This window comes from Lycorma delicatula, chromosome 1 (genome assembly GCF_047948215.1).
Source record: "Lycorma delicatula isolate Av1 chromosome 1, ASM4794821v1, whole genome shotgun sequence".
In the NCBI taxonomy this organism is placed as follows: domain Eukaryota; kingdom Metazoa; phylum Arthropoda; class Insecta; order Hemiptera; family Fulgoridae; genus Lycorma; species Lycorma delicatula.
Genome location: NC_134455.1, coordinates 220,911,951 through 220,935,250, shown reverse-complemented (window position 1 = coordinate 220,935,250; position 23,300 = coordinate 220,911,951). Strand labels below are relative to the sequence as shown.

The window sequence follows — 23,300 nt, the reverse complement described above, 5'->3', positions numbered from 1 at the left end:
TTATTAAAATAGTGAGCATCGACTACTACGGAAGTGAGACCTAAGAAATATACTGTTTCTTTATATCCAATAATACTGTTGTTGTCCATTGTCAAAACTGGACTTCTTTATGCCGATCTTTGCCTAGTGAAGTACACATAACAAATCTTCTCAGTTGAAAACCGGAATACATTCATGTTTGCTACTTCGACGAGTTTGTTGATGGCCGTCGGTAGGTTATATTTAATTATTGCGGTTTGACTGCTGGCGTAGAAAATCGCAAGGTCGTCACATGTAAACTTCTTCCAGTATCAGATGGTATAGCGGGAATAACCCTGTTCACTGTGATTGTGAACAAGGTTCCGCCAAGCGGCGATCCTTGTGGTACATCATTTTCTAATTTCCTGAGTGACGAGTATTCATATCTAAATCTAACGGAAAAGTGACTTTCTTCTAAATAACTCCTATTCCCCAATCTTGTAGTTGTTTTAAGATGCCGTATCTCCAAGTCATATCAAAGGCTTTCAAGTCAAATCAAAAAGACGGTAACACAATATTTTTTTTATTTATAAAGCTATTCAATATGAAATTTACAACATTTGCTCGACTTTGCTCCATACCTCTGCCGAATTTGTCTGTGCTGTTATCGAGGAAACATATTTTTACCAGGCGGTTCTTTTTTCAGATAAAATAGCTCTTTTGGCGCTAGCCCTGCATTTTTTGAATTTTATTAAATTCTCTTTCGTAGGGCTTTTCTTAAAAATGTTAAAAACCCTTTTCTTCTTCTTTTTAATAGCTCCGACCAAGGAACAGGTGGACGTAGTGTCATCCCTGAGGTTTGAGGGATGTGTCTTGATGCTGCAGCAGCGATAACATTTGTCACATGTTCAACATCGCTGTTGATATCTCCAGTTAGGTTTTGAAAATGGACATCTCTAGTGAAGCTAATCCAGTCAGCTTTGCCAAAACCTATCTCACGAGTATATTTAATGACACCACGATTGAAAAGTGATCGCTTCCATGTAAATCTTCATTTACTTTCCAATTTAATTTATGCTCTATAGCGGCGCTGGCAAAAGCTAAATCAATGCACGATGAAGAACCACCGCTGACATTAAAGAAGGTTCCTGTACCAGTATTTAATAAAACAAGATTTGAATTTGACAGAAAACCTTCAACTAATCTTCCCGCAGGGTCCAAGAGACTTAATCCCCAAGGAGGATTATGAGTATTGAAATCCCGCATAAAGATGACAGGGGGAGGCAATTATTCTACAAGGTTGCGTAAATCCTCTTCTCTCCATTTTAGCTTATGCAGATATACATTGCATAAGACCAAGTTGACTGGGCGGTATATCTGTATAGTCACCGCTTGTAAATCAGTGCATAAATAAACTTCTTCGAAAGCACGAGTTGCTGAGATGATGGTAACTCTTGATTTTTGATTAGGTGATTGATCAAACCTAACTATGTTGTACGCATTCAGTCTCAAAGTATCAGTATTCCTTAAATGCGTCTCTTGTAAGCAAACTCATAAAGGATTTACCTCTCTCATTAGTAGCTGTAACTCACTCAAATTCGACAAACATCCATTGATATTCCATTGCAGGATTGACTCATTTACACAGACCATTTATGGTGCTGACCGTTATATTTTCCAGCCACTTTTGTTTGTTAAAGGTGAAGAAGTGCGACGCAGAGGGTACAACTTCTGCGTTGCGTCGAGTGTTCAATCGGCTACACGCTACAACTCCTTGTTCGAAAAGTTCTTCTACTATTTCCTCTTCAGTACAGTTTAATAAGTCACACCACAACTCCCTTGGAGGTATTTAAAGTGCCAAGAGATGAAACCTCAAAATCCATGACGCCGATCTTCTTAGCTTTAAGAAGCCACGAAGACAATCATTAACAGTTTAGACGAACAAACCAGCAGCTGACTTTCTAACCTCCTTGACTGGTCCTCTAGTGGCTACCGTGATTCCACACGATATCACGGAAGAACTGACTTTTGTGAAATCTCCACCCCGTCTTCATACAACCACATACTTTGATATAACTGACTGAATCTTCGGTCGAAACTTAGTTCGATCGGACTTTTCCTCGTCGCTAGCTTCGAAACTCTTCCTTCGTTTCGGGTCTGAAGCCAAAGGTTCTCCAAGACGAGGGCTTTTGTGCGGACCCTCTGCAACAGATAATGTGGAAGTTTATTTTTTCATAGAAAGTTTTTTCGCCAGTCAATAGTCTTAAGGTGCGGGCAAAGAAACGGTTAGGCAAAAAAGTACTCCGGATCATGGATCTTGCTTGTGTTCCCCCAGTCAGTCGCCTTCCACAAATTTACCCGGGCCGGGGAGTCACGTACTGCCTGACCCACGATACCGACATTTCAGGGATTGCACGTAACAGTAAGAGCTCCGATACCCTTACCTATGGAATAATCCCTCCCAAGGGCGAACTCACGCTAGGTGACGCTAGACTTCGGCAGAGCAAGCTTAAACAGTCCACCCTCAAACCGGCTCTACAACTGAGAAGAGGGATGAGCACTCTCCGTCCATACTCCGCCCAGCGTCGTCAAAACAGATCACGGTCATGCCTTCCTCCACCGCTGTAAACAGCGAAATTGAGAAGCACACCGCAACCACCTCGGATAGCTCGGGACCGCTAATGCCGTTCTCCACAAGAAGCTCCTTAGCAAGACCATTTCCCCGTTGGCCGACATAAGTACGATGTCGTTGCCCACCCTGGACGTGTGCGTAGATGTTAATGCACGGACGTAGGGTTGTATTTATCCGGGGCATTATTGTGTTTTTCTATTTTGTGTTTATACGGGCATAGACTTCTACGGCCATTAGCCCTCATCACATGTTTTAAAATAGGGATTAAATCACCACATGGTTCGTCGTATGTAAGGGTGTAAAGGGCCCTTACATTTTACTTAAAAACACCAAAATAAATAAATTTGTTTCCAAATAACAACACTAAACATTTAGACACTCATATATATATATATATTAATACACTAATAACATACAGGTTGTAAAGGACCTTGATATTAAAATTAAACAATAAATAAACACAAAAAGTGAAAAACGAAAGTCTTGACAATACCAATATTATTAAAAAATTATCATATTCGTAGAAAAACTACTTCGCTTAGAGAAAAACCTGAAACACAACAAATTTAATTGACTTATAGACTTATTAGTAGTCCAGTGCAGATAAGCAACTAATTTTTTTTCTTCTTTTCCATTTTCCAAATCAGCAGCAATATTATTTATTAGACCGAACCTCTTTCTGAGGTCCTCACTCTTCCATCATGGTACACTCTTCCATTAGATGCTTGATTGTACGTTCTTTATTACAAACATCGCGCATTGGTCTTTCTTCACCGGTTAACAAATATGAATTTGTTATTCGTGTGCGACCGATTCTGAGTCTGGTCACCGCCAAATGTACTCGGCGAGTCACGTCGCTCTTCCATTTATATGGAGAAGTTTAACTGAGTTTAGTTTGGTATTTAATTCTCCAATTTCTTATTGCATTAGGTAGACAATTTTTAACATCTGCCACTAGTATAGGAATTATATCCAGGGTATCACACTGTCGGTTTTCTGGCAGCTTCATCTGCACTTTCATTCCCTGCAATACCAGCATTCCCTGTAGTCCACATAAATACACATCGCTGTCCTCGTTGATTTAAAATGTACAAAATGAACAGGACATTTGCATAAGAACGTCCTTAATGTTCTTGTTCCGAATTGCAGTAAGTGCACTTAGAGAGTCGAAACATATCACTCTCTCTTCACAGTAGTGTTCAGAGTAGCGAAGAGTTTGCTATATGGCAATAAGTTCTGCTGTATAAGTAGTTGCCATATAAGGCAGTTTCCAAAAACGGGCTTCTTCATTTACATATATGTAGCATCCAACACCATGTTCAGTTTTAGAACCGTCAGTATAAATTTTAATATATTCTTTGTAACTGTTGACGGTTAATAAAAACTCCTGTCGGAGGACTACTGCTGGCTTCTTTCTATTTATCCACGAGAGAAATCCAATCTTGTGTTTACCGCTGGTAAAAACCATGGTGGTATTTCTCTTGTAGAAATTACTAATGTCTCTGGTAAAGCAATTTTATATTTTCTTGTCAATTCGTGATACCGTATACTGGCTAGTCTGGAGTAGTTAGCACGACGATCATATAATGCAGCCAAAAGATGATTGTTACTTTTTTTTAATTATTTATTTGGGTAGGAAAGGCCCATATACTTGCTGTATATCTTAACCATACGGTTTCTCTTCTATAATGTAGTAGCATTAATCCGACTTCCAACATTAAACTAATCACCGAACCTGTACGTAAAGCGACTGTAGCACATCTTATTCCGCTATTATGTATTACGTCTAACTTTCGTAATGCGACTTTCTAGCGGATGAATATACAATACATCCGTACTCGAACTTCGATTGAACCAATGCTTTATACAGCCTCAGTAGTATTTCTTTATCTGAGTCCGAATTGATGTTTGATAAACATTTAATAATGTTTAGGGCTTTCATGCATCTAACACTAAGTCCTGTATTTGTAGTCCCCATGTAAGAGATTTATCTAATAATAGACTTAAAAATCGTATATTATCCTTGTATTGTATTGGATGATCATCGATGGTCAAGGCAGGACTTCGGTGAGGAATTCTCTTCCCACAGAAGTATACATATCACGTTTTCTCTGGTAAAAAATCGAAACCATTATTCCTCGCAACTTCGTTGAAGGCGATCGCTCGTTGCAGTTTATACTTCACCACAGCTGTATTGATCCTGGCATACACACTTGTCAGATCATCGACATAAATAGTATTGATGACTTCTGCTGGAATGGCTAATATATTAGTTAGTAGTACAGAAATGGGGATACTAGCGCCAATTCCAAGATGGCGGACACCGCCGTCTTGGATTATGGCGTCGGTGGCGCTAGTAGCCCGTCAGTGTTGCCAACATGATTTTTGTTGTGTCAGTGTTGTCAACCTGGTTATATATTTTAATTGTTGAAGTAATATTTCAAAGGTTGGTAGCACTGGTGAACAGCTGTTATGTAGCGGTCGGTTTGAATTAAATAAATAAATAATATTTGAAGTGAAAAAAACCTGGTCGGCTAGGACTCGAACCGATCGTGACGGGGTGCGACTCACTGATGCCTTAAACCAATCGACTACAGTGGCTCCCTGATGTAATTAGTGAAAAATGTTCTACATGTGGTGAAATGGTGAATTTTATCGTCACATCAATCTGTACACACACACACACACACACACACACACACACACACACACACACACACACACACACACACACACACACACACACACACACACACACACACACACACACACATATATATATATATATATATATATACACACACACATACAGACACACACACACACAGACACACACACACACATAGTCACACACACACACAGCTTGTACTGCGTCACTAATTACCCTGGTCACCACTAAGAGCACTAGTGTCGCAGCCGCCATCTTGTATTTTCCCTTTTTTCCCGTGGGAATTTCCCTTTTTTGTATTGAGTGAAAAATGAAAAATATTATATATGTGTGTATGAATAAAAATTTATACGTACCTCGAGGATGATCCTAGTACTCCAAACAAATATTTAAAAAATTATCTTTTAAATGTACCAGCAGATTCTAGTTTATGCTATACCAAGAGAAAGATATAGGCAATTAATTTTAAGATTAGAGGTTTTTTCACGTCTAAGGACAAAATCTCTAACCTTAAAATTAACTGAACATGCTACTCTATTAAACTGCGTATTAATTGTAGTTAATATGTTAATTTTAGTTACTTTATTCTTTGGTTAAGAAGAATTCATGGTTCTTTTTTAATAATTAGAAGGTTATTTTGCTTGCTTTTCACTACTAACTTATTTTTAATCTATCATGAACATTTTGTCAGAAGTCTAAGACAATAATAATAATGCATATAAAGACTACCATTTTAATTTTTAAAAGCTAAGAATCTTTATTATTATTGTACTGGAAAAATACTTTTGATCTGGTAGATGGAGGTTATCCTGACATAATAACTATGAAGAGAAGGGGCTACATTTAAAAGTTTGGTGAATGAAAACGATACTGATATAGAAAGAAACGTTGTAACCTACATCAATTTCCAATTGTCTATGGCAATTGCTGGCATTGATTGCAAATGGCCACTAATAAAATGAGATTCCCTTTTGGTTTTTACACATTACTTCTGTGGATTTATTTAAATTGAAGTAATATCTTGAATTATGTTTGAGAGTGATAAATTAATTTAAAATTAAATTTTATCTTTATGGATTTTCAGAAAGAATTACTTCAAACAATGACCTAAAGCTAATTGACAAAAGATATGTTATATATCTTTTAGTGACAATTTAAAGTTGTTCAAATACTGGTCACAAGCCATCAGGTAGATTATATTTGTATTACTAAAATTATTTCAAGAGCAAAAGGTGATAAAGTGGTCTAGAGATAATAATAGTAATAAACCACAGTATTTAGTGTAGAGTAATACCTATTCAACTATGAAGGTATATTCTTCAAAACTCCAGGATTTTTTAATAAAATCCAAACAACAAAGGAAATTAGACAAAAATACAATGGAAAAATGTTAAAGAAAACTTTATTTTATACCAGCAGAAAGACATGAACAATTAATTTTAAGATAGAAATTTTTTTTGTGTCTAAGAACTAAATCTCTAATCTTAAAATTACAGAATTTAACATGCTCCTCTATTAAATTGCATATTAATTATAGTTAATATGTTAATTTTGGTTATTTTAATGTTAGTTTTGGTTATATTATGGTTACTTTATTTTAGTTTTTTTTCCGTTTTGCTTGTTGATGTTAGTAGCTTTTATTTTTAATTAAGAAACATCTTGACTCAAGTTTTATTCTCTTTTTCATTACAGATGTATGTAAAAGATAAGTTATTGTTACTTCTTACTTCAGCTTCAGCAGTACCAAATAATTTGGCTGTAAATTTTTCCAGAAAAGGGAAATCTACTGAATCTGTTGCAGTTATCCATCAAGGTTACATAAATGTGGTTCCAGTAAATGATTATGAAATGCAGTCAAAATATATTCCTCATACAGACACTCCTCTTAGAAACAAAGTTGTTGTTACACAGGTAAGCATGTAATTTTTAATTTCTCATTATGAATGTAGCAGTGATGTGTTTCAGAAAAAGAGAAGTGGGAATGAAATTTCTAGTCTATTAAACACAACATGTGACTAAAGACAATCTTGTGAAAGAATAAATGTTAGACATATGTTCAAAATATACTTAATACTCTTTATAAACGATACACAAAGTGAGTTTTTCTTGATGTTATACAGAATAAACAATATAACTGTAAGTAGAGTTATTACTGAAATGTTTACTGCAATTTAATAAGTTGCACATCTACAAAACTTCTACCAACCTATGCAATGGCCTGTGCACAAAATAGTAGGACCATGCTCCTAAGATCTGTCACTCACATACCCAAGACAACATAAAATACACATTAAAACCACACACAAGTCCACTTTTTTACTGCATTAGACCAGTCATTAGGCATTATGGATGACTAAGTTTACATAAAGTGGAGAGTCATCACATAAATAATCTTTTTTTTAAATTTCTATCAAGTTGGGCTAATCCCGCCATTCAAATATGGGTGTATTTCTCCTCTGAACTTCTTAATATGACCTGTTTTACACTCCCTCTAAACTTCATTTTAGATATGTAATGGATGTATGTGCTGAGGATATGAAAAAAATTTGGCTGTTTGATGCGGACAAAGTTACATTGTGGTAGAGCCTTCTTTCTGTGTTTTGAACTGTAGACGAGTGTGTACCTTCTGCAGTTCTGAAAAATTGTGAATTGAGTGCTTTAGCAATGGTAGCATCATTTTTATTTTTTTATTTTATTTTTTTTTTTTTTTTCCCCCTACATCCCTGGGCCGGACATCCAATTAAGTATACTCGGCCCAGAGACGTGACTTTTGACTCTAAGGCGGTCTTCCCGCCCACCGGTTTTACACCCGGCACGGCAGGTCAACCGCCCCGGTACTAGACTTTTCTTGCCTGCCTCTAATTCCCGCCGACGAGGGCAAAGCCCGGCTATGCCGTTTCCCATCCCCGCCGACAGAAACCGGGTCTCGGTCTTTATGCCATTTGCCTCAAACCGGCGCGACCAGCACAAGGAGCGCACGCACCCCCAAAACCAGTCACGCCGGCCGGGTCTAGGTCTTTTAATTTTATCCCCGCGAAATCTCCCCTGAGTCCCCGTCCCCTCACCGAAACCTGCACGTCAGGGCATACAGGCTCTCAGAGACGGGGCTGTCCACCTATCCCTATTTACGATTGAACCTAACGATTCCTTCGTCGCGCCTCCTCTTTCTTAGTGCAAAGAACCGTACCGGCGAAATTGTTAAAAACGTTCCAGTTCTGCTCCCTCCTTAGCGACCACTCTAGTATGTTATTCGCGTTCAGGTTATTGACTGCTATGAATTGTCTGTATTGTGCCCATCTTCGGCATTTGAACATCGTATGCTCTGCGTCGTCCACCTCCTGGCAGTAGTCACAGTTATCAAGTTATCAACAACTCGCGTAAATCCCTGTAACAACTAAAGGGATCTCCCGTTGTGCCGTACATACTCTACATACTGCTTTCTATCGGTCCTGTAGCGGCAAAGAAGTGAATAGAGTGACAGGAGAATACTCAAGGTCTCCAGCTGCCCGTGCTTGCTGCGGGCAGTCGTCATGCACGTGGGCTTCCCCAAGTGTCCAGTAGGAGGAAGATAGCAAGATCTTTGTTATGTCCAAGCAGGTTAGAGAATCTTTGGCCATGGGAGGTTCCAGGTTGTTGTTAGTAAGACCAGACGGAAGAGGAAATCGGAGCCAGTGACTTCAACTTCCTCCGAAGACGAGGTATCTGAGATGGAGACAGGGACACTCACCCGTGTCAAGCAGATTCCAGCGATTGAGGCGTTTAAAAAAGCGAAGGGCAGATCAGGCAGTTCTGCCCCGCTGGCTAAAATAGTTTAGGAAGACCTGGACTACTTATTTTATTCGAATTCTTGGTCCTTCCCAGTGGCGTCAGCTCAGGTGCGAAAAAGACTATTCTTCCTCGGCTGACCAAGTTGAAAGAGACCTTTTCTGCTGTGGCGGAAGGCTGAGACCCTAGCCACCCAGCCCAAGGAGACTAAGGCCTTTCCGAAGGTGATCCAGGCCCCAGCGCAGCCCAGGAGCTACGCTGATCTGAAAAACAAGCGAGAGGCGAGCAAGGCGGCTAAAAAACCCGAAGTGATCTTCGTAAACAAGGCGGAGGGTTCAAAGACCACCAGTCAGGAGCTAAAGCGGGACTTCCAGGTTGCCCTTCGTGACAACCGGAAGCAGCTGAAGATCAGGGACATCAAGGAGATCAGCAAAGGGCTGGTAGTGGTTGCTGAGAATAAGGAGACGGTCCGCGACATCACGGAGTCTCCAACTGTCCGAAAGCTTGAGGTTAAGGTTGACCCAAGCGAATGCGTAGGCTCCGAGTCATAGTATGACATCGATCGGAGCCCCTCTGACGAGGAGGTTCTGTCTCTCATCCGAGAGCAGAACACCGACTTGGATGAGGCCTCGTTCAAGGAAGAGTACAAGTTAATTTTCAAAACTGATAATAAGCGTGATGCCCATGGTATCACGGAGTCTTTGAGTTAGGTACTGGTCTCCATCAGAAGTTCGTATCCGAGAGACGAATCTTCGTGGATTTTGCATTCTGTCACGTCAAGGAATACCTTGACGTGCAGCGTTGCTTCAAATGTTGTCGTTTCGGCTATAGGGCCAAGTTCTGCAAGTATGCGTCGGTCTGCGCGCATTGTAGTAGGAGGGCCACAAGCGTGACGACTGTCCGCAAAAGAAAGAGGCTTCGTCTTGTGTTAACTGCAAAAGGTTGCGCAAAAATCATAGGCTCTTGGTTAATAGTAAGGAGTGCGGTTGTTACTTAAGAGATGTTGAGATTTATTTCAATTCTCTTGATGGGTAGGTTCGATCAACTAAATGCCCAGGGTGCCTATACAGTCCAAGTTGAGTTAGGTGAAGTTGTAAAACGAAGCCTCGATGTTTTTGTTCTGCAACACCCGTATGTGGTCAAGGGTGATCTGCCAGGTTTTCCAGGTTGGAAGAAGTTTTTCGTTGGTGACAGCAAATCTGTCATACTGTGCAAGAAATCTTTAGATACCGTCTTCATACGTCAGGCCTCTGTCACACATCACGTCGTTGTCAAGCTTGGCGGGGATGGTTTGGACCTAGTTGTCGTTAGTTCGTATTTTCAGTACAGGGATCCCACTGCACAGTATTTGAAAAGATGGGATAGCATTGTTAGGTTGGTAGCGGGTCGTCCTATTCTTATAAAACTTGATGCGAATGCCAAATCCCCTCTTTGGTACAGTGGGATCACGAATGATGGCGGAGAATTGATCGAAGGTTTCATCGCGTAGCATCATTTTGATGTTTTTAATGTAGCCGGCGAATTGTCTACCTTCGCTGGTGCAGTTGGGTTGCGGAGGGCCTTTCATTGTATCAACATCGATGTTACCATTGGTAAGGATATCCCTGGTAGGATTCTGACTGGTCAGTAGTCGATGATTGCGCGAGTGATCATCGGCTTATAGTTTTAGAGTAGGTAGGTGGGCTGCACGATGTCTTTAGGAGAAACGTTCCTGTTCAGCAGGGGCGTTTCCTGCCCAGAGATGCGGATTGGCCTAGGTTTTCAAATATTCCTGCGGCCAGGCTCCGACTCTTTGCTCGAAGTCTAGACGAGCCTCGTTAGACGACCTGGCAGAGAATTTTTCTTCTACGGTAGTTGAAGTCGCTGGACAGTCGATTCCCAGTAGCACGGGTCAAGACAGAGTAGCTGGATGGTGGATTCGGGACTTGACCGCGATGAAGTGGACTGTGGGCTGGCTCAGGAGAGCCGCACAGCGTGAGGGTAATGCTGATCGGTGTATAGTTTTGCTTTTGGACTATTGTCGGAAGAGGACCGAGTATTTCATACAGTTAGGTCTTCTAAGTGTGATTCCTGGCGCTCTTTTGTACAATAACAAGGCAACAAAGACCCATGGGGTGTTGTTTATAGAGTACTTGGTCACAAAAGGAAAAAGACATTCTCCTGTCGGCTCTCTCGACCCAGGATGGAGTTGTTATAGACAAAGATCGTGTCCTCACTCTTCTGATGAACGATCTGCTTCCAGATGATACCGAGGTTGATGAAACCTCGTATCATCGACGTGTTCGCAGGGAAGTCGTAGATTTTCACTCTGAGAATTTGTCCTCTGAGATTACTGAGGCGGAAGTCCGCCAAGTAATCTGTAGCCTGGCTAGGAATAAAGCCCCCGGATATGATGGTATCACAGTGGAGCTCCTTGTTCGCACGTTGCCAGTGATTCTTGGTCCTCTGACTAGGGTTTTTAATAGGATGCTTTTTGCTGGACATTTCCCGGCGTGTTGGAAACGTGGTGTGTTGAAATTGCTCTTCAAAGGTGGCGACAAGGATCACACTGTAAGTTCTTCTTACCGTTCTCTGACGCTCTTGCCTGTAGTAGGTAAGGTTTTCGAGAAGGTCTTGTACCTCCACATTAATTGTAGGTTAACTTCTAACCATATGCTGATGGACGACCCGTATGTTTTTCTCCCTGGCAAGGGCACAGAGGACGCAATTCTTAGGGTAATGTAATGGATCTGGCTCATCCAGAGAGTGCAAATATGTACTCTGCGTCTTTCTGGACATATCCTGCGCCTTAAGTAACTTGTGGTGGCCCTCTCCCCTGTTTCAGCTTCAGCAGCGTGGATGCACGCTAAATGAGATTAGAACTCTCTCGAGCTACTTCAGGAACAGAACCGTCGTCCTTCATGTTGGCGGCTCGGAAGTAGGAAAAACCCTGTCAAAAGGCTGCTCACAGGGCAGTTTTCTAGGTTCACTCGTTTGGGTCGTTGAATTCAACTCTCTCATGCGATTGCGGATGCGCAGTGGCTGCCGCATCGTGGCTTATGCTGAAGATGGGTTGCTGCTGTTCGAAGGCAACTCGCGTGCCGGGATAGAACTCAGAGCAACGCAGGCATGTAAGGTTCTCAGGTTGTGGAGTCTTCAGCATAAGATGGTTTTCAGTGCGGAGAAAACCACTATGATGTTTCTTAAAGGTCGTCTAGCCGCGATCCGTCATCCGCGGGTCGTGATGGACGACCTTCCGATTAGGTATGTTACCGTTCAGAAATATCTGAGTATTATACTTATTGAGAGGCTTCAATTCAAGGAGCACCTTCAGTTTGTTGCAAAGAAGCCCATAGATGCCTTCTTTGGTGTTCATAGTCATCCATCCCGATTGGGTCGATGAATTATCGTACCATGCGTATTCTTTACAAAGGTGTCTGTGAGGCCAAAATGTTGTACACTGCGCCTGTCTGGACTAATCGTTTACAATTCCAAAGTTATACGGATATTCTATTGCGAGCCCAGCGTATTCTGTTGTTAGTTATTGTCGGTGGCTACAGAACTATATCGAGAGAGACAGTCTTTGTGATCACTGACATTAAACACATTGATATTCTATCCACGGAACGTAGAAAGCGGTATATTTCCAAGAAGGGAGGCCTTCTTACTTCTTGGCGTATGCGAGAAATTGAAAGGTTTTGACTTTCGGCAAGCTAGGTGGAACGATTCTTTACTGGTCGATACACGCATGGTATCTTTCCAAATGTTAGGGAGCTGCGAGCAATTACGTGGGTCTCCCCTAATCGATATACAACTTAATTCCTTTCAGGAATGGTGCCTTTAGGAATAGTTTGGCTAGGTTTGGTTTGGTTGATTCCGGCTAGTGTCCGGACTGTAGGGTCGATGATACTGTGGACCATGTCCTTTATATTTGTCCCCGGTACGAGGTTGAACGTACCATAGTTGTTAGGGAACTCAAGAGAGTGGATTCCCTATTTGATCTGCGAGTCAACTGGAAGACTCACAGAGAATGGACAATTGTTGCTGGCTTCCTCCGTTTCCTCGCCCTGAGCAGGACGACTGAAGGGGTATAGTAGAGTAGCACCCTGGGTGGCTAGGGACCGCCTGAGCAGTTGACTGGCCGAAGGTAGGCGTATTGGCATCATGCCACGGTCAGTTAGAAATTGTGGTGATTATTTTGAATGTCGGCGGAACGGCGACTGTACTGCCGAGGGCATGGATCCCATGCAGCCGTGAGGTGTAGCGCCATTTCGACGATGTTAGAAGCAAGTAAATGTCACGCGGGACCCTGCGATGGAACTGGGTGGGAGTAGAGGTCTGTCCGCCTCTCTCTTGTAGAGCAGATCAGAGTTCATAAATTAACCTAAGTCTGGGGAATGAACTGAAAGGTTGAGTTCACCAAGGAAACTAGGACTAAATTTTGTTTTTGCAAACAATATTTTTGGTGGTATGTTGTTTAATTTGCCTCGAATTTATGAGACATTTACTAGAATTGGCTCATTAAAAGTAGAACTAGGCATTGGGTTCATGCTTCTGCAAACTCGGTTAGCTAGTTCAGAGGGCAATGATGTAGGACATTCAAGATGTCCAGATGAGATCTACAGCAAAGGCAAAAGCTGAGTTTAAAAATCACTGATGTAAATGTCTAATGAGGCATTTACATCGGTGGCATCGCAACAAGGCTTGGCTTATTACTATGAGATGTAATGTCTTTCATCTTTTTAGAAGGTTCTGAATTCAAAATCAAGTCAAACTTACTGTATTTCATTCACTACAAATGTCATTTTTTCAAGCATGAGTTGCCAAGCTTAAAGGAAATTAATCATTCAAATATAAATATGCTTAGAGTGTACAAGGGAAACAGCATGTAAGAATGGAAATTCTACCTGGAAATGTCTGTAAAATAATATATACGTTTTAGTTAGTTTTAAGAAATGAAAAATAAATTGAAAATAAATGTGAACTCTTTAGAATTATATTTAGTACTACGGTCAATTCATTACAAGCCACCTAAAATAATAATTTTTCAGTACTGTTTAGTTTTCAGGTGCTGTAAAAGATAATGTTAACATCAAAATAGTACAGTAATACCTGGACTTGTCTCCCTGCAAATTATCAGTCAGTATCACAACTTCATATTAAAGATATCCTTTTACTGTAACCGTAAATGGCAACACTTTTAGCGGTTCAAAACTATTTTGCGTCAAGACCATATGAACTTTTATTTGTTCACCTTCAGATATTTTGAAAAATGTTCAACATATTTATGTATGTATATGCGCGCGCGCATGTAACAACAAATGTTGGTTTGGTATTTATAAATTATTAATTTATTTTTTACATACAAGCATAAACACAACAGAATAAACCTTTGAAAATCACCCACAGAAACAAGGTATACATTTAAAGATATTATCCCTAAATAAGTAGATTTTACTTACATTACTTTCTCACAAACTCAATTTGCTCAAATATGATGAAATTTACAAACAAAATCTGGCAAAAATAGCATACCAAACAAGCTAATTCAATAGATATCCAATATAATAATAAAAAATTGTAAAAGGGTTTTACAGTCACTTCAAGATGAATAAAGTATTTACTATGTTAATTATATGGCAGGCATTACTAGGATTTGAACCTTAGAACTCTCAACTTCAAAATCAGCTAATTTGCGATGTCGAGTTAACCACTAAGGCTGGACTGACTATTTTTCTTCTGGATATTGTAATCCACACTCCAATCTTCTGGTCATGTAGAGGAATTTCATGTATGGCATGTGAGTTGTTGGCAGACCATAAATGTGAGTTCTGTACACACACATATCATTGTATGTGAAACCATACCTCATTGCTATAGAAAACATAGACCAAAAATATCATCAGAATTCTGCTAGAAACTGTTGAAACCATTCACGGTATTAAATTAGCATTCCACACACTGTCGCCAATAACGTTTGAACTGCTTTCACTTTATATGGTATGAGATTGAGCTTCTTATGAATTTCCTTTTTGCAGTTGCAACAGCAATGTTTTTCTGCCAGGTCAACTTTCATATGGACTTATTGGGACTAATTGGGCTATTGTTGCATGGCAGGTGATATGGATTGCAGTTTTTCTTCTTAGAGAACTGATGATCTACTACTTCACTCAAAATCCTTTGCCGATCCATCCTTCCAAAATTTCTCAATAGTGCTCTTACACTATAGTGATTAGGAACTGGTGAACTTGGAAATTTAACGGAAAATTGGTCTTTCACTGTCTGTGTGTACTTACCATACTCAAGGAAGACATATACCATGAGAAATATTTACTGTTCTAATGTTAACACCATTCTGAGCACACACAGAAAGACAATTCATGGTATCAGTTACTTAAAGGCAACAAACAAACAATGAACGACAAAGAACCAGACACAGCAATTCACCTTCAGGTCACCAGCCTGACTGGTTTACAGAAACAAACTACACACAACATAGTAATTAGCAACCTTTACAGAAAATATTATTCGCATTACATGTTATATAATTTTGTTTTTATGAATGTAGTTACTTTTTGAATGGTATACTTAACATTATTCAATCTGAACAGCAATTTTTTATTTCAAAAACTCTTTAAATATGTTAATCACATTTCAGTAAAATAAAATATAAAAACATTTTGAGTGGATTTTCAAAATCACCTCTCTCAAAAGAACAAAATTAAGTATGGATGTATTTCACTCTTATCTCTAATGGCAAATTATTTTTCATGTTGTCATTCATCAAAAGATCATTTTACTAATATTAAAAAAAAATAAGTTGTAAGTCTGACCAAAGAGATTTGCTATTACTAAGAACCAACACTACAAGTAAAATAACTCTGACAGGATAAAAACGGAATTGAAAAAAATTGTTGCTTTTGCGTCAAGACAGTAGCACACAAATTAATTCAAACACAGGAATTTTTTGTTTATTTCTTCACTGCTTGACCCCATCCATTCTTTAAGCTTTCTGTGTAATATCAGGTTATTATTATTTTGCAATTTTCATGTTATAAACAGTGTTTTGTAAAAGTTTATTCCATTATTTAATACAAAATCATACTTTAGTATCTTGAATATATAATAATGGAGATAACTCCAAGAAACTGCTCAAAAATTGTTTCTCTTTCTGAACATACCAGTATGACACAACAATAAGTAGCTTCTGAATGTGAAGTTGGACTAGAGACAATGCTATTTTAAACAACTTAAAAAAACTGATTCCTTTTCACCTCAAAAGAAAGGCAAATGTTTTCCTTCCAAAAAAAGAAAAGGCAAAAGTAAAAGAAAAATTGCTCTAACACATGGTCAGTTTTATTAATGAGAAAACTGATCCAAAATTATCTGCCATGGACTTAAATCAAGAATTAGCAGCCAGTGTAACAGATATACAGGTAATAAATGTTAGATGCCGACTTGTTGCAGCTGAACAGAAAGTTTATAGATTAGATAAAAAACAGCTTTTAACACTAACAATGTACAAAAAAATGCTCTTGAGGGCAAAAGCATATGCTAACTGAACCAAAGGATACTGGAAAAGTATTATATTTATGACAAGTCACAATTTATGTTCAGGAGCAAAGGGTTCCTTCCATGAAAATGCATTACCAGCTCATATCCAAAAATCAGTTAAATATCCCCAGAAAAAAAAATTTGGAGCTGTTTCACATTTGAAAGCCCTTGTTCATTATTTCTAGTAGATGGTATGTTGAAAAGTGGTGGATACATCAAGATTCTGAGGAAAAGGGTTGTGAAATAACTTCAAAACAAATTCCACAAGGCAATTCAGGTATTCCAACAAGTTTGGTGCCATGCCATAATGCCCAATAAATGGAAAAATGTTTTTAAAATGAAACATTGAAGTGTTCCTCGGACTTAAACTCAATTGTAAATCTTTGGACAATAGGCAAAAATGACTCTAAAAAATAAATTTTCACCACAAAAATTTACCTCATTAAAGCAATAATTGGTATGGCTTCATGATGAAGAAATCAAAAAAATGTGTAGTACACATGTTTGTGATGCCAAATCTTAAATATTTAAGGCATACATTTTTAAGAGTACATATTAATTACTAGATATTCACAAATTGTATAAATATATATATTTTTTTCTAAATTGTTACTTTTTATTAAAAAAGCATCTGTGTTTGTATTAATTTGCACGCTACTGTAGATTCAGGAGAACTACATCTTCATTAAAATAGTTAAGTCAGATTATCCTCAACTACCTCTCTTCTAGTTGCTACTTATTCTGGAATCCATTCATTTATTTTTTGTTCTTTACATTCTCTTCAATACTATTTTTAGTTATCTTTAACAATCAAAATTGTATGATCCCTGTCATTGTCAACTCCTGTCAATCCTTATGTCCATTTTATTACATCTCTGAATCTTTATTTTAAAATTATGTAATGAGTATGATGTACATTTTTATCCCCTGGTTATATCCATATGCAGTTCTTTTTGGTTTTTTAAACCAAACATTTGTTTATGAGCATTTTTTTCTGACAAAATTAATTTAGGCTTTTCCCCCTCTCTTTCCACTAAATGGCCTTCTCTTCCTTCACTTACCACAGTATTACTATCCCTTATTATTATCTTACAACAAAGTTTACGTTCCTCTATCATATCTCTTCATTCGTTTTATCAGTTACATTGTCATACAGATTGGTTGACAAGTACACTTGTATTACAAGCAAACAAGAACTTTGAGTTCACACATTTAATTGTGTGGCTAATGTATTTTACAAACTGGCAGTTCTCTAAATTTCTGAATGAACTATTTGAAGGTTAAGTAATATTTATTTTCAAAAAACACACATTTGAATAGAATCATTAAAGACCCTGTGCCCTGCACCTTTTCTTGTAATTAAATTAGAACAAAGAGTTAAACATTGTATCAATTAAATTTTGAAATGAAGGAATGGAATACTAAGTCATGACTAAATATGTTCTGCTATTTAAAATGAAAACATTTTTACATAAAACATGTAAAACAATTCATTAACTAATAAATAAAAAGATTTCTGGATCACAGGAGTCTTAGAAAAATAAAGAAGTTAAGCCAATATCATGTCTTTACTTATCTACCCACAAAAACTGGGTGATTTTTAAAATAAGTATTAACAAACATTTACATGAAATACATAAAATGACTAAAACATTTTGAAATGTATTTATTAAAAAAAAAAATATATATAGAAAGAGAGAGAGATAGATAGAGAGAGAGAGAGAGAGAGAGAGAGAGAGAGATATTTTGATATATTTAATCAAAATATATTTTTGATTAAATACATCTTAAATGAATAACTCTTAAATTGGATACTAATTCCAAGCTTTAGTAGCAAGACATATGAATAAGCATACACAAGACCTTTGATCAAGGCCTTTGATCTCTGCCTGCCAAGCCAAATCATTATAGGATCACCATAATCAACAGTACAGCAAGAGAAGGATTTAAACAAAGTAACATGAGCAGATGGTAACCAACCAAATTGTTGAGTTAGCCTTTTGGCAGTGAAACAAAAGCATTTTTTAAATTTCGGAATGATGGATCATATGACAACCTTACCATTCAAACTCTTTCAAAGAGAGTTGTGATAAACAATATTCCACCATGTACAGGTGCATACATTTGCTTTCAATTATTAATCTTATGTGTGTATTAGGACGTAGAATAAATTGATGTTTGTTATCATATGACAGTTTGGAATTCTGAAAACAACCACCTCCTACATGAAGCATGCCTTTAAGTCTAAAAAATCGATTAAGAGAAAATAATTTACTCTGTTTTGAAATCTGTTGTCAGATTTAATATCATTCATTTCTGAACCAAAATAGGTTAATTGTGATAATTGAATATAAACATTGAGAGCATCATTTAATTCTTTAATGGATAATGTATCAGTGTTTCCATCAGAATATTTTGAGCATTATGAATGAATCTGAAGGAACAAAAAAAAGGAGCTACAAGTATGAAATAGTCAGGACCGACAAAAGGCTTCTGTAATATCTATGAATGATGTAGAAACAAACAAGAATTGAAACCTTTTACATTCTTCAATATCACACTCAGGTGAAGGAATGAATTTAAGACAAAATTGTTATTTAACTAGAATGATGAATCTTGTAAGAACCAAAGAGGACCGTGCCATCATAACTCAAAATTTCAAACTTGCTTAGGAGAGCAACCATGGGATAGAATATCTTCATCAGGATCGTCAGATGATTTGATATGATGCCATTAGAGGTGGATTGTTGAATCTCTGATATTCTATTAGCAACAAATACTTTCCACTTAACACAATTCACCATGAATCCAATGTAATGCAGTCATGGAGTCAAAGTATACATGAATTTCATTAACTGTAGTATTTAAAGATACAATCAGTTGGTTGGTTGGATACAATCAATTGGCAAATGACTTAAAAGTAAGACAAACACAACAGATTTCTCTACCAAGGTGAAATAGAGAAATTTCAACTTAGTAAAAAATCTGCTTCAGTGGTGCAACTCTAAACTTTGAACAGAATAGATTGTATTAAATTTTTCCATTAAAATAAATGATTCTGACAAATAAAACTCACATAACCTATGAGTGATGCATCAGCAAATACATAAATTTGAAAATATTTAACACTACTGTTTTGATTAATTGATATATTAATTGTAATGTTACCAAGTTTAATTGACTATATAGATCTTGGCACTGCAAAAGTAAATATCAGTAAATTATCACTGCAGAAGTAAAATGCCTTCCCAATTAGATTTAATTTGCCATACTTTCTGAATAAAATGTTTACATAAAAATGCTACTGGCCAAATTAATCCTTATGGGTCATAAATTTTGACCCATAATGTTTCGTTTAGTAAACGCATTTAGATGGAGAAAAAATTTTCTTTTAATTTTGATTATTAATTTATCTGAATGATTGTTCCATTGAACTCCTAATGTATGTATATTTTCCCTTTTGTTTAGAGAGTCATTGAAATTATCATTTAATGAAATTATGCTTGGATCAATAGTAAAACCATTTACATAGTGGAAAACCATATTGTTTCAATAAATGTTACATCTAATTTTTACTTACAATTACAATTACAATTACACTGTCACATCCTGAAATGAAATCATAGACATAAAAGTTATTTAATACAGCCTGAAAAGCAGCAGGAAATCTTTACTATCCTCAGCAGTCTGATTAAGGCACCTGGTGGCCAAAAACCAAGCACTAGCTATACCATATGTTACAGTTCTTATTGCGTATTGTTTTAGTTGTTGGTCAGGGGAAGTCCCACTGTAAAGCTCATTATATATTGCTGTCTTCTGATGTGACCAGAATTAGCCTGTACAGTTTTGCAATGTCAACTGTAATAATATATGTCATAAATCTAAGGATTATTAAAAAAGATCTAGTTGGACAGTAGGACCAACTAACAGTTTGTCACTGAGTGATAAACCACTTGTTGACTTAGCTAAACCATCTAATACTCTTCAAAGTTTAGTTGTTAGGCTTGATTTCTCAAGCACAGCATGATGAGGTAAGTAAAATACATTTGAATCCGAAGTTGACAAATCACATGAACTGAGTTTAGACATATGGTCTAATTTTGTGTACTCATGAAAAAATTAGAATAATTAGTCTTAAGAATAGAATTACAATTAAGCATGCTCTCTAGACTTAGAAATCTTTGTTTGGCATTGCCTAGAGAATTATCAAGTTTCATATAATCTGATTTCCATGGGAGTGTGACAACAAATCTTGCACATTAGTTTCTGTAGGTATTTAGTGAGAAATAAGTTTCATATTGAGTACTGCACATGAATTTATTTGTTTTTATAAGACTTAAGATAAAATTAAGAACCAAAAAAAAAAACAATTTTAGAGAAACATTAAAGTTTGTATTGGCCTAAAATAAATTTTCAGGCAAATTAAAATGAGATATGTCAGAACACTCTGATGGCAGATCATCAGTTAAATTTGGTAATACAGCACATTAAACCTTGAAGCTGAAATCTTCATTGCAGGAGGTCAGCTTGAGCTTGACACTATATTTGGACTAACAAGAATTACTATTGCCTTCAATCGTAAAATCTTCCAATTGATCTCATCAGGATCTCATAAGGATAATCATCCTTACGAGATTCAAGTCCTAATTTGTCTGCAAATTTAGCTGTACAAAAATTTGCTTGACTACCGGAATCTAGTAGTACTTTGCAATTAATATTTTTGGCATATTTGTCAGTAGTTATACATAAAGCAGTAGACAATAGAATATTTCTACTTGTCGGCAGTATAAAGGTACAATGTATATTAGAACCATTCTTTGGATTAAATGCTTCATGGATTAATGAGTGTTATTTCATACATAGTTTACACACGTGTTTGTTATGATAATCCTTAACAAAATGTCCAAGACATAAACAGTCTAGGCAAGATTTGTTTTTTGTCAAAAATATTTTTGTTCATTGATACTTAAATCAAAAAGATTTTTACATGTATATAAATAATGATTTTATTGACACATTTGACAGAAAATATCCTTTGAATATACATGATAATTCAATAGCTTATTTTTATGAGTGTTATTTTAACACCAGTCTGAAATGTTTTGATTACCTTTTGATATGGCATTGAACTTATGTGAATTGCTAGTTGATGAAAAAGTTGTGATGTTAAGATCTGTTTTAATGATCATATTTTTCAATAGTTGTCTTCAAGTTTCAAGACAATTAGCTAATTTCTGAAAATCAAGAAATTGCAAGATAGACAGTATTTTTTTCAAAATTTTTATGAAACAAGGTCTACCTTAGAAATTTTTTTTTTGGGGGGGGGCGAAAAACGCCTGTGCGTTATCATCGCCCGGAATTTTCTTTAATAAAAAGGTAAAATAACACTGAAATAATAAAATTAAATAAGGTTTAAAACTAATATAAATTATATAATAAATATTTATTAAATAAAAGTTACAAAAATTAAATAAAACTCAAAACTAATATCGCAGACGGAGTCTTTAAAATAGAAAAAAGGAAACTATATAAAATTTAACTAATTCTAAAATTAACTAAATAGGGAGTGCAAAGGGCTCCCTACTCGGATAATAAAATTAAAGATATAGAATCAAAAAAATCAAAATTGAAAGTAAAGGGAAAAAAAATCAAAAAATCTTCTTGCATAAAATATATATGATAATATTAATTTTTTTGCAGTAATCTAGTACTAAGCAAAAACAGAAACATCCGGTTCAAAATTTCATTATCATTGTACAATATACAACGGATGTTTCTGGGTAGATTAAATTTACGACGCAACGCCGCATAACATATGCAGTCTACGAGAATGTGGTGTACATGCGGCAGTTGCAACGTGTGCATAGGAGTGCGTGTCCTCCTGACATTAGGTACTCGTGTGTGATCCTCGTATGTCCTATCCATAATCGGCAGAGGACTACTTCTTCACGTCGAGTTTTTCTGCAAGAGGAGTCCCACGGCAACACTGAATCTTTAATCCGTCGTAGTTTATTATCGACGGTATTCGCCCAGTCACTTTGCCACCTTGCTCTCAGTGATTGTTTTACACGATTAATAAAATCAAAGGTAGTAACTCGGGTGGTGAAAGGAGGTCGAATACACGCTTCTTTGGCAGCACAATCTGCTTGTTCATTACCTGGAATCCCTACGTGGCTAGGGACCCAGCAAAAACTTACTTCTGTGTTGCTATTACTCAACTCGGCGATTGCATTGTATCCGCCCGAGCGATTGTATTGACCCGTCCGGCTGGTCAGAAGCATTTATTATACCAGTACTAAAGCCTGGTAAAAACAAACCTATCCCTCAAGCTACCGCCCTATTTCTTTAACAAGCGTGTTGTGTAAAATAATGGAGAATGGTAAACTGCAGGCTTACATGGCACTTGGAGAAACATGGCTTTCTATCTTCGGAACAGTGTGGTTTCCGACAAGGACGATATTCCATTGACCATTTAGTGTCAATGGAAACAGCCATACAAAACGCCTTCCTAAATCGCCAGCACCTCGTTGCTATCTTCTTCGATATAAAAAAGGCGTACGACGAGGCCTGGCGACGTGGTATTCTTAACACCCTCAAGAGATGGGGAATCAAGGGCAATATGCTTGCCTTTATCCGAGGATTCTTAAATCACCGAACGTTTCGTGTTCGTGTAGACGATTCACTTTCAGATAATGTCGTCTTGGAGAATGGAGTACCTCAAGGTAGTGTATTAAGTGCCACCTT

At 37.2% G+C, this 23,300-nt stretch overlaps 1 protein-coding gene across 1 annotated transcript in view; it reads left to right on the top strand.

Moving 5' to 3' along the window:
- The window catches only part of LOC142318253 (WD repeat-containing protein 54-like), a 52,397-nt gene that overhangs the window by 15,792 nt on the left and 13,305 nt on the right, over positions 1–23,300 (top strand). The window contains exon 2 of the mRNA XM_075354819.1: positions 6,951–7,169. Within this exon, the coding sequence (XP_075210934.1) occupies positions 6,951–7,169 (219 nt within the window). The remainder of the gene's footprint in view (positions 1–6,950; positions 7,170–23,300) is intronic.